The 13322-nt window shown below is 38.4% G+C and overlaps 1 protein-coding gene across 1 annotated transcript in view; it reads left to right on the top strand.

Annotated features, from left to right (window-relative positions):
- The window catches only part of TMPO (thymopoietin), a gene marked incomplete at its 3' end in the record, with an annotated part of 30891 nt that extends 28164 nt beyond the window's left edge, over nt 1-2727 (top strand). The window contains exon 9 of the mRNA XM_081080886.1: nt 530-2727. Coding sequence (XP_080937012.1) covers nt 530-815 — 286 coding nt within the window. The remainder of the gene's footprint in view (nt 1-529) is intronic.
- Nucleotides 2728-13322: the final 10595 nt, after the last annotated feature.

The raw sequence follows: 13322 nt of genomic DNA on the forward strand, positions 1-13322 counted from the left end.
AAACTGTTCTTTGGGAAGATTTCCAAGCTATCAGTTCATATTCTGGAAAATTGAGTCAGTTTCAAATTTAACTTTGCTAAACTGAAGGATTATAAAGAAATAATTTACCTATTTGTAAAGAAGGAAATCATTGTTTTCACTGAGAGATTCTGTTTTCTGATTGAAAAGACTATATTTAGATATCTGTTGAATTGTTTCCTGACTGAAGGAATCACAACCAAACTACCTTATTTCTTTCCTCTTATCTCCTAAATATATTAGCTCTGAAAAGACTTTAAGAAGGCAAGTTTAGTGAATATTTATCAATGTTCTGAATATTATTTTTTAATAAAAGATAATGCATCTTTTAAATGGAAAATGTATAGCAGTTTTAAGTAGCTTGACCTCACTGTTTATATGTGACATTTACCTACTGTTAACTCAAGGAATGCATTTGGAATAAGGAGTGGTAATGATATTTTATATTACTTATGTAACTCATGACTTTATCTAAAATTTATTTTTTTCTTTGTCCTTTTATTCCCAACAGTGCTAGTTGTCGCAGACCAATCAAAGGGGCTGCAGGGCGGCCATTAGAATTCAGTGATTTCAGGATGGAGGAATCTTTTTCATCGAAATATATTCCTAAGTATATTCCTTTGGCAGATGTCAAGCCAGAAAAGACAAAAAAGGGACACTCCATTCCCATGTGGATAAAAATTTTGCTGTTTGTTGTTGTGGCCATTTTTTTGTTTTTGGTCTATCAAGCTATGGAAACCAACCAAGTCAATCCATTCTCTGGTTCTTACCTTGGCAACTCTAAAAGTCTCAACTGAATGATAGCTCTTTGGCACACTCAACTTGGTCTCCTATTTTTAATAACTGCATAAAAAATTTGTGTACACTTCTTGACGCAAGAGCTAAATATAATGTGATTCACCTCAAATGTAGTATTCCATTGAAAAGTAAGTGATATATAAATGGACTTCATTTAAATGTTTTGGACTTTGGACTAGTAGGAGATCACTTCGTGCCATACAAATAATCTTTTTTAGCTCTGGAACTTTTTTGTAGACTTTATTTTTTTAATGTGGGCATCTTATTTCATTTTTGAGAAAAATGTATATTGTTTCTGTGTTTCAAGAAGGGCAAAATGTATAATGTGAAGCTACACATTTAAATACTTTGAATTCTTACAGAAAAGATTTAAGAATTATTCTCTGCTGAATAAAAACTTTAGAGATATGTGAAACATGAAATTTGGTAAGAGAAAAAGTAACTTGGAGTTGTACTTTTTGTAACAGCAACAAAGTTTAATGGTGTTTATAGGGAAAAGTACGGCAATAATCTCTTCAGTAACTTTTTATTACTAGTAATGCTATTAGTGTAGGTAGCCCTGTTGTACTCACTTTTTAAAAAATTTCTAGTATCATGAATGTCCTACTTCGGTAAGACCCATTTAAATACAGTTGAATTTTAGCAGTAATCTTTTAGTGCTAAAGATTCCTATATGTATATGTTTTAGAAAACTGTTAACTGGCTATCCATGTTTTTAAAAGCTGTTTAGCTAGCTAGAAGGCTATAATTGGGAACCTGTATTTTTTATTTACAGCTAAAAATATTGTCAATCCAGTTTGCTACCAAATATTTTTTAGATAAATAAGTGTGTGTCTATTTAGAAATTAGAAACTTTACACACTGGTCTTTGTTTCCATTTGAATTCCTTATTGCATTGTCTTCTGTTACTAAAAACAAATTTTGCCAAGTTTTTTTTGCCCTGTTTCCCAACATAATTTGACTTTAAAATGCAGAAAGTATTAGCTTTTAAATTACATGAACTTTTCTTGGATACACAGTAGTTACATAAATTTGTGAACTCTGAATATGAGGTGGGCATTATGATTTTTGTGTATTCTTGAAGTGGTTAACTTTATCTTGTGGTTGATGTATTTTTTTTAGCTAAAACTTACCTCATGTATAACTTGGTTAATTAATTGAAATTTCAACAGAATCAAGGAAAACAAAAATTTTAAACTTACTCATCTGAGTTACTAATTTTACAGTCTTTGCCATAAGCACACTAAAAATGTAAGTTATTTTTAAATGCCATCTGAAATAAAAAGATACTTTTGCAAAAGGGAAAATGCTGAAGGTGTATATTTAGACCAGCAAACAATTTTTATTTGAATTAGCCCTTTTCTGATATTTAGCTTTTAGATATTTTGTAGACATTTTTCACTTGGCAGTTTATCAGAAATGTTTATAGGCCTGAGGGAGTAAGAAACATATAGGTCAGAAATGCTTGCCTCTTTGAGTAAAAGTGTTTCTTTGAGATGAGCCACACAGGGGGCACGTTTTACTCAACTTTCCTGCGTAAGGTAATAGCAGTCTACTTTCACTTTCTTTTTTTTTAAACTTTGTTTCCCATTTTGTTTTCGATCTTTTGTTTATAATTAGAAATTGTGAGAAGCTGCATTTACTGTTTTAAAATGTGGGATGATAAATCAGACTTAATATGTATGTAAGATCAATTTTCTAATAGGAAAGATGTGGTCCAAAATAGCAAAAGTAGGACCAGATAAAAGTACCCCCCCCCACCCCCCCATGTGTATTTGGTCTTTTGTGTGTGTCTGTTTTACTCGACTAGAATTAATGTGTCCTTGATGTAAACGCAAAGCATTTCTTCCCAATTAAACTGTAGATGTAGACTTTACAATATAATTCAACAATAAAAAAAGTTAATCTCTAGTTTCGTCATTGCAATAAATGCTTTTTAGATTGCACAAATTACAAAATGTCCTGATAACATTTCTTATGTGATATTTATGGATTGTTGCATTTTAGTTCTCATTTTCAGTCAGCTCCTTTATGTTTTGTTCTAATCATTGTAGTAATCGGGTCCTTGTTTATTCATAGGTAAGTAGTATGTAGCCATTATGTGTACTGGGAGAATGACAGGGAAGCTTACAGAGGCACCTCTCTCTCTCTCTCTCTCTTTACAATGTAGAAACTACTTCTTTTCAGTCATCTTCCTCCACCCTTTCCCAGCTTTATTGTCTTAGTACTTTTCTGAGGCATCATGACAGTTAGTCTTTTTTTTTTTTTTTAAATATATTTTTATTGACTTCAGAGAGGAAGAGAGAGATAGAAAATAGAATCATCAATGATGAGAGAATCATTGATTGGCTGCCTCCTGCACGCCCCACTCTGGGGATCGAGCCCACAACCTGGGCATGTGCCCTTGGCCGGAATCGAACCCGGGAACCATCAGTCTGTAAGCTGACGCTCTACTCACTGAGCAAAACCGACTAGGGCAGTGGTTGGCAAACTCATTAGTCAACAGAGCCAAATATCAACAGTACAACGATTGAAATTCTTTTGAGAGCCCAATTTTTTAAACTTAAACTATATAGGTAGATACATTGTTATTAATTTAATTAGGGTATTCCTAAGGCTTAGGAAGAGCCACACTCAAGGGGCCAAAGAGCCGCATGTGGCTCGCGAGCCACAGTTTGCCGACCACTGGGCTAGGGCATGACAGTCTTGCTCTGAGACTAAGCAAAGATGTTGTTATGGTATAGTTATCATGGAGCTGTGTTCACAAGGATCGAAGTGCCTTTATCTCTTCTTCATTCATGTGTTCCCCAAAGGTGATTTTATTTAAATTGGCATTTCTCATAGTAATATATATATACTATAATTAGAAAGAAAATAGGCTTAAAATTAGAAGTAAACTTTAAAAATTCCTAGAGGTTTGGAACTTAGAAGGACCACCAAAGTCATACAGAGAACAAGGCTTAAATAGAACTGGCGTAGGAAATGAATGAACACGCATGGTCTTTTAGATACCCTTATTTCCCAGCTGTGCCAACTTGGGCAAGTTTCTTAACCTCTATGAGCATCATTCTCTCCTCATTTGTAATAAGAAAAAACCTACTTCAGCCCTAGCTGGTTAGTGGATAAAGCGTTGGCCTGTGGACTGAAGGGTCGTGGGTTCAATTCCAGTCAGGGGCACATGCTTGATTTGCAGACTCGATCCCCATTTGGGGGTGGGCACCAGGCAGCCGATCAATGATTCTCATCATTGATGTTTCTATCTCTCCCTCTCCCTCTGAAAACAACAAAAATAACTGGATAAAGCAAAGCATCTATTTAACCCCAGGGAAGGCTCCCTAGGAACCGCAGAGAGAACCAGGAGTAAAGCTGTGGGTGGGGGCAGCATGAGGCCAGCTAGAGCTATTGGGGGCATAAGGAGGGGCCGTCCCACACCGCCTGCGCCCCTTCCAGGCCTGTAGCCATGGGCAAACGGCATCCAAGTTGCCCCCACTTCCAATGGTTGCAATTCCTGGTCCCCAAGTAAGAAGTGAACAAGAACTCAAGGAGCTAAGATTACCAGGGCCATTACAGCCTTGGGATGGGAGTACCCTTGCCTCACCAGAAGCACCACCAGGCAAGTGAACAGGAGACAGGTGTAAAGCACCACAGGTCAACTGGCCACCAGAAGCCAAAGGTTTGGTTAGTGGGGGACCAAGGACAGGAGGCAAATCCTAGTGTGAAACTGGTCTGCAGTGAGGACCCTTTACCTCCACGAGGCAGCTCACAAAGCGCCAATTGCATTTCTGAACCAAAGATTGAGATACAGGTTTTGACAAAAATAAATATTTGTGAATGTATTTGGGATGGCCTAAAGAGGTTTAAGAAATCATAATGTATTTTTATGTGAATGAATCAGTTCTATTACAAAAATAAAATTTTAAGAAATCAGAAAAAAGCTCTCCACTGGGGAACTCGTTCAACACGTGTCCTGTCGGTTCCTTTGGCACTTGCTGGACCTGGGTCTTGGGGGTGGGGCCTTCATAGGTTACCTTTCAGGGGCTAGGAGACAGGTGAACAACACTTGCTTTCAGAAGACATAGAGCCATGAAGAAAACAGGCTTAGGTTATGTGATTAGGGAGTGATAGGAACTATATTTGTTTTCTATTGCTATTACTTCAAGCCGAGGGGCCTACACCACAAAGTGTGATCACAGGCGGAGGGGGTCAGAAACCTGAGGCAGGCCCCAGCTGGTTGCTCAGTGGTTAGAGCATTGGCCCATGTACAGAAGGGGTGTGTGCAGGAGGCAACAAATCGATGTGTCTCTCTCATTTCCATGTTTCTCTCCCCCTCCTTCCCAGTCTAAAAATGGAAAAAATATCGAGTGCGGATTAAAGAAAATAAGGGACAATATATTGAAAATAATGGAAGAGCAATTTTATATCTGTCAGAGAAGGTAGTCATAAATTTGGGAAAAGGCACCTGGCTGGCGTGGCTCAGTGTTGACCAATGAGCCAGGAGGTCATGGTTCGATTCCTTGTCAGGGCACATGCCCGAGTTGTGGTGTTGATCCCCAGTGTGGGATGTGCAGGAGGCAGCTGATCAATGATTCTCTTATCATTGATGTTTCTCTCTCCCTCACCCTTCCTCTCTGAAATCAATAAAAATACACTTTTAAAAAAATAAATGAAGAATGAACTAAATGAGAGAGGAAAGCACTTTCTTACAGTACAATAGTAATGCAGAACTGGTGGAGTTAGAAAATCACCATTTGGCAATTATCACAATAGATTAGGGCAATAATCGTTGACAGATACAAAAATTAGTGGGTGAAAGTTTGTTGCAGTCTCAAAGCATCGCCCCACATATTACTTATTAATTAGAGATGAGAAACAGTAAGCTACCATGAGGGAATCTGACAAACCCTACCTTGATTAAGTGATCCAAGTCCACCTCACCAGTAATAGAACAAGTCAACATCACATGCCTTCTGATATGATACTCCAAAAAGAACAAAGAATCACTTCTGCAATATTCCTGCCCTAAATGATTAAATCTAATCATGAGAAGACATCAGACAAATTCAAATTATGTAACATTCTCCAACATATCTGTCTTCAAAAATGTGAAGGCCATGAATGACAAAGAAAGATAGAACTGTTCCAGACTGAAGACGCTTAAAGAGACATGAATATTAAATGCAATGTGCTTCTGTCTGGATACTGGACTAGAAGAAAAATAATTGTTTTTCATTTATTTTATTTTTCTCTTTAAAGTAATTCTGTTTTCTGATTTTTTTGTTATAAATGACATTGGGAAATTTGGATAGGATCTATGAATTGGATGGTAGTATTATATCAATGTTCATATCCAGATTTTATTGGTTGTGCTCTGTCTTTTAGGAAATACACACTTAAGTGTGTAGAAGTAACTAGGCTCCCTGTAGATTCAGGAAAAATATGTGAATACAAGGGTATATATGTATGTGTGTATGTGTAATCTATCCATATATAAGTATATTGTATATGCGCATGTCTGTATGTGTGTCTGAAAACTGATGGGAGACAATGATGAAGCACATGTGGCGCAGAGCGTTAACAATTGGGGAATCTGACTGCAGGGTCTATAGACATTCTTGGCACTATTCTTGCATCTTTTCTATAAATGTAAAATTACTTCAGATTTTTACAAAGTAAATAAGCAATACCAGAAACATAAAAAATAAAATACTGAAAAATTTCCCACAAAAATAAAAGCTAATTTCCATTGGGAGTAAAGGAGATTCCTGGGAAGAGAATGAAGGGAGGCCAAAGACAGATTTGGAAATATCCACAGTACCCTAAACTAGGTGTCCAATATAAATTAAATAATTTCAAAACATAACCTAGCTATTATATTACTTTTTAAGATTATTCTACTAAGATAGACACTCATTTTTCCTACACATATTGACACAATCATACTACATTAGATGTTTTAAAGTTGAAACATGCCTATGATTTTTTCAGTTACCCTTGAATCCATTATGTTAAGGCAATATCTCAAATGTTTCAATCTTAAAAAATGTGTTGTTACCTTGTTCTTATTTTTTTTCCCAATAATATTTCTTACGAGTGAATGGTATTCCAAAAACTTAAGTTGTCTAGATCAACAATTTTCAAGTGGCGTGCTGTGGCACACTGGTGTGTCGCAAGAATTTTTAAAACATGCAATACCTGACTATTTAGTCAGGGGTACTGACCTCTTTTCCCCTAAATTGTCAAATAAAATAATGACAACAGCCAACAACAATAGCCGTCTGATGTGATGAGTTAAAAAATCTATTTTTTGATTTTCCACAGAATTTTAGTAATTAGTTTATGTGTGTCTCGAGATGAAAAAGGTTGAAAATCTATGGTCTGGATTCCTATTACATAGAGCAGTTTTAATATACATATATTGACAAATAGGCAATTAGGAATGATGCTTAGATACTTTCTGAAAGATTGGATCTAATTGGGAGATTTCTTAGAAAAACAATGACTACGAGTAGCCAATAGGACTAGGTCATGGCAAAAGAAGGTATAAGAAGTTCTTAATGTTTAAGACTGAAGCTTTTCCACATAACTCAGAAATTAATTCATGTAATGAAAGTTATGAAAACAGGAATACATAAAAACAAGTCAGGTTAGGTACAATTTGTTTGAAAGACAGTAGTAATATTGGAACACATTATACTATTCACGTGCAAGAACACAGTATAAGGAATCCCAGTGTCCACCAATGTATGAAGAACATATAGCAATTTAGTTCTAAGAGTAATTACATTTCCATTTACACAGACTTCAGGTGTTTATCATGTTTTTTAAAAAATAGAAAATTAGTTCCTAAGCTTCAACCCATACCACTTAACAATGAAATGAATAATAGTAATAATCTTTTTCATTTAATTCAGACATCAAATCTGATCATTCAAACACCCAGGAACAAGTTATGATGACCCATAAACTGCCCTAGATAAATCAATTAGGTTGTTGACAAAATTCTAATTTTTATTTTCTCTTACTCTATCATTTAAATGACTGATTTAAATATTTTTCAAAGTTGACATTCTTGAAATCAAGAGGAAAAATACTGTTTCTTTTCCACAATGATTCAAGTCATCAGAAATTATAGAAAATTTAAGTGATTGCTAGTGTTATGTAGGTTAATTGTAATTGGGTAACAGCAATGTGTAGTTTCTCTCAGAAGAACCAAGTCCGTCAATGTCACTAACATTTGAAGTGATTGCTCTCTAAAGCAGTGGTTCGCAACCTTCCTAATGCTGCAACCCTTTAATACAGTTCCTCATGTTGTGGTGACCCCCAACCATAAAATTATTTTCATTGCTACTTCATAACTGTAATTTTGCTACTGTTATGAATCATAATGTAAATATCTGATATGCAGGATGTATTTTCATTGTTACAAATTTGAACATAATTAAAGCATAGTAATTAATCACAAAAACAATATGTAATTATTTGTGTGTTTTCGGATGGTCTTAGGCAACCCCTGTGAAAGAGTCGTTTGACCCCCAAAGGGGTCGCAACCCACAGGTTGAGAACCGCTGCTCTAAAGGGTATGTTTGATTCCCTAAAGATGGTCCTTCGCAATGGGCTACCTTCCAAGTTTAGAGATATAGCAGAACACAAATATTTTCCTGAGGTTCCATTATGTTTGCAAATTTTAATTTCATTTAGGGCTGACTGCAATTGCCCTAAATTGTGCTCATTTGTGAGAAGGCCCCTTAATACCTACGGCAAAAATGTCACACAAGTGGTATGAGTTTGAACTACGACAAAACTACAGTACATTTCAGTTCATGATGACCCAGGAGATAAACAGAAACTTAGGTGCTAGGTATCTTCTGTCCTGTGTCTCTAAGGATGGACAGAACTATTTCTACTTTTAATAAAACTTAATCCCTTTATTTTATTTTCATCACTTTTTCATTTCATTTCTCCCTAAAATGTCCTGTATGGGCCCCTCCTTGGCTTACTTCTTTTCTATAACATTTCTAGAGCCAAAGCAGCCCTGCCTAGTCTCTCCCTTGTTGCTTCTTCTATCCTAAGCCCTTCCTTGTTTCACTGTCCTCAGCTTTAATAAATGTACTCTCAAAATACATAAACAACAATAACAAAAACAACAACAACAAAGTTCCTGTATGTTACACTCCTGGTGTATACCACAGCCTAGCACCTTGCTCTTGCACTTGATCAAACCACATCAGCAAGGATCCTTTCTAGTAACTAAGCACTTTGTGTCAATGGCAAACCAGGTAATTCAGGATATTGTCTCAGTTTACAGATAGGAAACTCATGGCAGGCTCATTCTACCGGCTCATGTTTATCTTTGAATTCCCTAGAGCATCAGTTCCTAAACCTGGCTGTCTATAAGAATCACCTCGGGATCTTTAAAAATGGCAGATTCCAGGACTCCTCGTCGGACTTAGTAAGTATAATCTTTTGAGGCCTGAGAACATCTGTGTTTTAAAAACTCTCCAGTGCTTTTATGAGGAACCAGATTCGGGAGCCTCTAATTTGTGATGAACAGGCCTCATTTAAAAGCTGTCAGGGTGATGGATTGCAGCCATTGAGTGACCAAAGCTGCCACACGTATGTATACCTTCAATGTGGACTATTTTAGGGTCTGTCACATCTAGGTAGCCTTTCCTCTCTGGGCCAAGCCAGATTTTATTATTTTAATTGAAGAAAGAAGGAAATTTCTAGATGTGAAGAAAGACTGGGTAAAATAATTCACCTGCCATTTATCCTCCTAGATAATAAAATCCTAATATGCAAATCGACCAGTCGCTATGACATGCACTGACCACCAGGGGGCAGCTCCTGTGTTGAGCGTCTCCCCCTTGGTGGTCAGTGTGCTCCCCCAGAAGCCGGGCTCATTGCTGGTGAGCGCAGCAGCGGTGGCGGAACCTCTCCTGCCTCTAAGGCAGCACTAAGTCGGCAGGTGGACATCCCCCGAGGGGTTCTGGAGTGCGAGAGGGCGCAGGCAGGGCTGAGGCCCCTCCCCGCAGCCCCAGTGCACGAATGTTGTGCACCGGGCCTCTAGTTTCCTATAAAATACAATGTCCCTTAATATTCATGTGTAATTTTCAGAGTTTCAATACCCTGCACAAACAAACATGGGTGACTTTTGAGAGTCTGAATGTGAGTCTTAGAGCTGGGTCTGCTTATTGGGATGCACTTCGGTAGAGGGGTTGCCCCTAATCTTACAGCCAAGGTACTCTAGGCTCAACCTAGGATACCCTTCCAAAGAAAATGGGGACGGTTTGACCTTGTAAAACTTTCCAGAATAAAATTATGGCCCCAAGGTGAAGTTCATTTTATTTATTTTAGATACAAAGAGACAAATTTCTCCTTACTCTATTAATAGAGACATGCAAAAAAAAAAAAGTAAACAAGCCCTGGCTGGTTTGGCTCAGTGGACAGAGTTTGGGCCTATGGACTGAAGAGTCCCAGGTTCAATTCCGGTCAAGGGCACAGGCCTGGGTTGTGGGCTTGATCCCCATCAATGATTTTCTCTCATCACTGATGCTTCTATCTCTCTCTCCCTTCCTCTCTGAAATCAATAAAGATATATTTATTTTAAAAAGTATGCCGAGGCCGGTTTGGCTCAGTGGATGGAGCGTCGGCCTGGGGACTGAAAGGTCCCAGGTTCGATTCCGGTCAAGGGCATGTACCTGGGTTGCGGGCATATCCCCAGTGGGAGATGTGCAGGAGGCAGCTGATCGATGTTTCTCTCTCATCAATGTTTCTAACTCTCTGTCTCTCTCCCTTCCTCTCTGTAAAAAATCAATAAAATATATATTTAAAAAAAAAAAAAAGTAAACAAGATTTCTAATAAAAAGAAAAGACAACAACTAAGTGACGTTATTCTTTTTTATTCGGGGCAGGTATGAAAATGGACTTCAGTCTCCTTTCCATAATTTATTATATCCCTCCATTACTTGGCTGTGGTAGGAATTATTTAAGGATTTTCTTGTGATTCCCCATGAAAGGGATAATCCTAAATGCAAACTTGACCTCTAGATCTAAGTTTACAAATGCTTGTTGGAAAGTTCCACTCGGATGTTCTATCTTTCTAGCATCTCAAATTCTGTTTATCTCCACAATACAGTTCTGGGTGAGGATTGGCCACAGGGGAAATTTGTGTAAGATTTCAAAGGCGGAAGTGAAGCAGCAGGTATTACATTCGAAAGGTTAGTATAGGCCCTAACCGGTTTGGCTCAATGGATAGAGCATCAGTCGGCAGACTGAAGGGTCCCAGATTCCATTCTGGTCAAGGGCATGTACCTTGGTTGTGGGCTTGATCCCCAGTAGGGGGCATGCAGAAGGCAGCTAACTGATGTTTCTCTCTCATCGATTTTCTAACTCTCTATTCCGCTCCCTTCCTCTCTGTAAAATCAATAAAATATATTAAAGGAAATCCTGTTAGGACTTCACTGAAAATAAAGTAAAATAAAAATAAAGATTAGGCCGAAACCGGTTTGGCTCAGCGGATAGAGCGTCGGCCTGCGGACTGAAAGGTCCCAGGTTCGATTCCGGTCAAGGGCATGTACCTGGGTTGCGGGCACATCCCCAGTAGGAGATGTGCAGGAGGCAGCTGATCGATGTTTCTCTCTCATCGATGTTTCTAACTCTCTATCTCTCTCCCTTCCTCTCTGTAAAAAATCAATAAAATATATTTAAAAAAAAAAAAAAAAAATAAAGATTAGTATAGGACATGAGGTGCTATGGCAGCTCATGCACATCGTTGCTAATCTGCTGGCTCACCTTGAAGTGGGCAGTGGCCAGGTGTGGAACTCTTTCAGTAACTGCTGGACCTTCTTCAGTGTCTCTGAGTCTTGGGCCAGATGCCTCGGTAGCACCATGCCTCCTGCATCATCAATGTAGGTGATAAAGAGAGATGGCACAGTCTAGTTTATGCCCCGGGGGGTCCAGTTTGTCTTAGTGGGTTCCATTTTGTCCATGCTTGTCCCCACTTCATGTCCAGCTTTCCTGCCTTGACTGTAAGTCCTATCAATTACAGCAATTTTAGGTCTAACCCCAGGCACAGAGGCAACTTTGCCAGCTCCCACAATTTCGTAAGATCTAATCCCTAAAATAAATCTCTTATTGCATATGACTCATACTGGTTTTGCTCTTCTCTGGTCAAACTCTAAAACAGAAATAATTCCAGGAGAGCCAAATGTTAATAATGGGTTCTCTGAATTTGTTTGGATTTAAAGGCACTGATGACCAGTTGTCAATGTGACACTGGTTGTCCATGGCATGCATCAGCCAAAACAGTTTCTTAATATCACACTTGTGGACACCTGTATTTGATAGCTAAAGAATCGAGGTTTTTGGTGACTAAGTAGATACTTCCATAGAGTATTTAAGTGAAAATAAGACATACAGTGGAGTTGGTTGGTTTCTCCTAATTATGCTTAAATGGGGGAAAGGGAATGATAAGCTTAGGGCTTTAAAGTCTCAGTTCAAGATGAGATAAAGGACCAGAAAGTTTATATGACTGCCTTCCAGTATCTGCCAAGGCTGTAATCTCTAAAAACCAAACCCCAAATCTAATCCTGAATGCAACTGAATTCCCAATCTTGCAGGTCTCATGTTACAGGTAGAGAATTTATTTCATTTTTTGAGGAGCAGTGAGCCTCTGAACACCGGAATGGGAACAGATGAGCAGATTCAGATGTTTCTGGTATCACAAACCCCTAAATTCTGCTGAGCCTCCTCCCTTGCTGAGGAGCCTAGACACTCCTTACCTGTAAAATCTATAATGGCCTCCCCTGATTTGGTTGCCTTGCAGGGTCTGCTGATCCTCCTCAAGATCAATTAATTGTCAACACCTCCCATTGCTTCTAGTACCCATGGCAGGAGATCCCATTAGGTAAGAAGACTCTCTCCTTGAACAAACTTTGGTTAGGCTCTTCTGAGCCCTTTTCCCACTAGGCCTGCTATTGGGCATGTCCTTCAAGATCCCAAGTGTAACAAGAATTCTGTCAAGTCAGTTTAGTTGATAGTTGATAAAATTCTTCCCTCCAAGTGGTATCTGATTACCTTGGCTTGCCTTCAGCAAGAATCCTATTAGACCAATTTAGCAAGAATTATCCTACTCTCTCTCTTAGTAACTTCTCATCCACTCACCCCCGTCCCCGACCTGGCTCCTTAGCTAAAAATGCTCACTTTTAGAAATCATGTTACTGAGTTCTCATGAACTCTGCAAGATAGGCATTATTCCCATCCAGCTCCAGCTACATAATCTGCAGGGCCCATTCCAAAAATGCAGGATCTCTTGTTTGCTAAAAAGAAAACCACAGGCCCAAAATGGCATCACTCATGCTAAAAGCCCAATGTATCAGACCTAGATTTAATGCCTGACTTAACTGCAGTTTCAACCTCTCCAAGAAATATAATCTTAATCAACCCATCTGGACTTTCTGGTTAATCAACAGTAAGGTATTTCTGTACCATGGGCCCTTTCTTTCTCC

The sequence above is a fragment of the Myotis nattereri genome (assembly GCF_964212035.1).
Source record: "Myotis nattereri genome assembly, chromosome: 2".
NCBI classification, from domain to species: domain Eukaryota; kingdom Metazoa; phylum Chordata; class Mammalia; order Chiroptera; family Vespertilionidae; genus Myotis; species Myotis nattereri.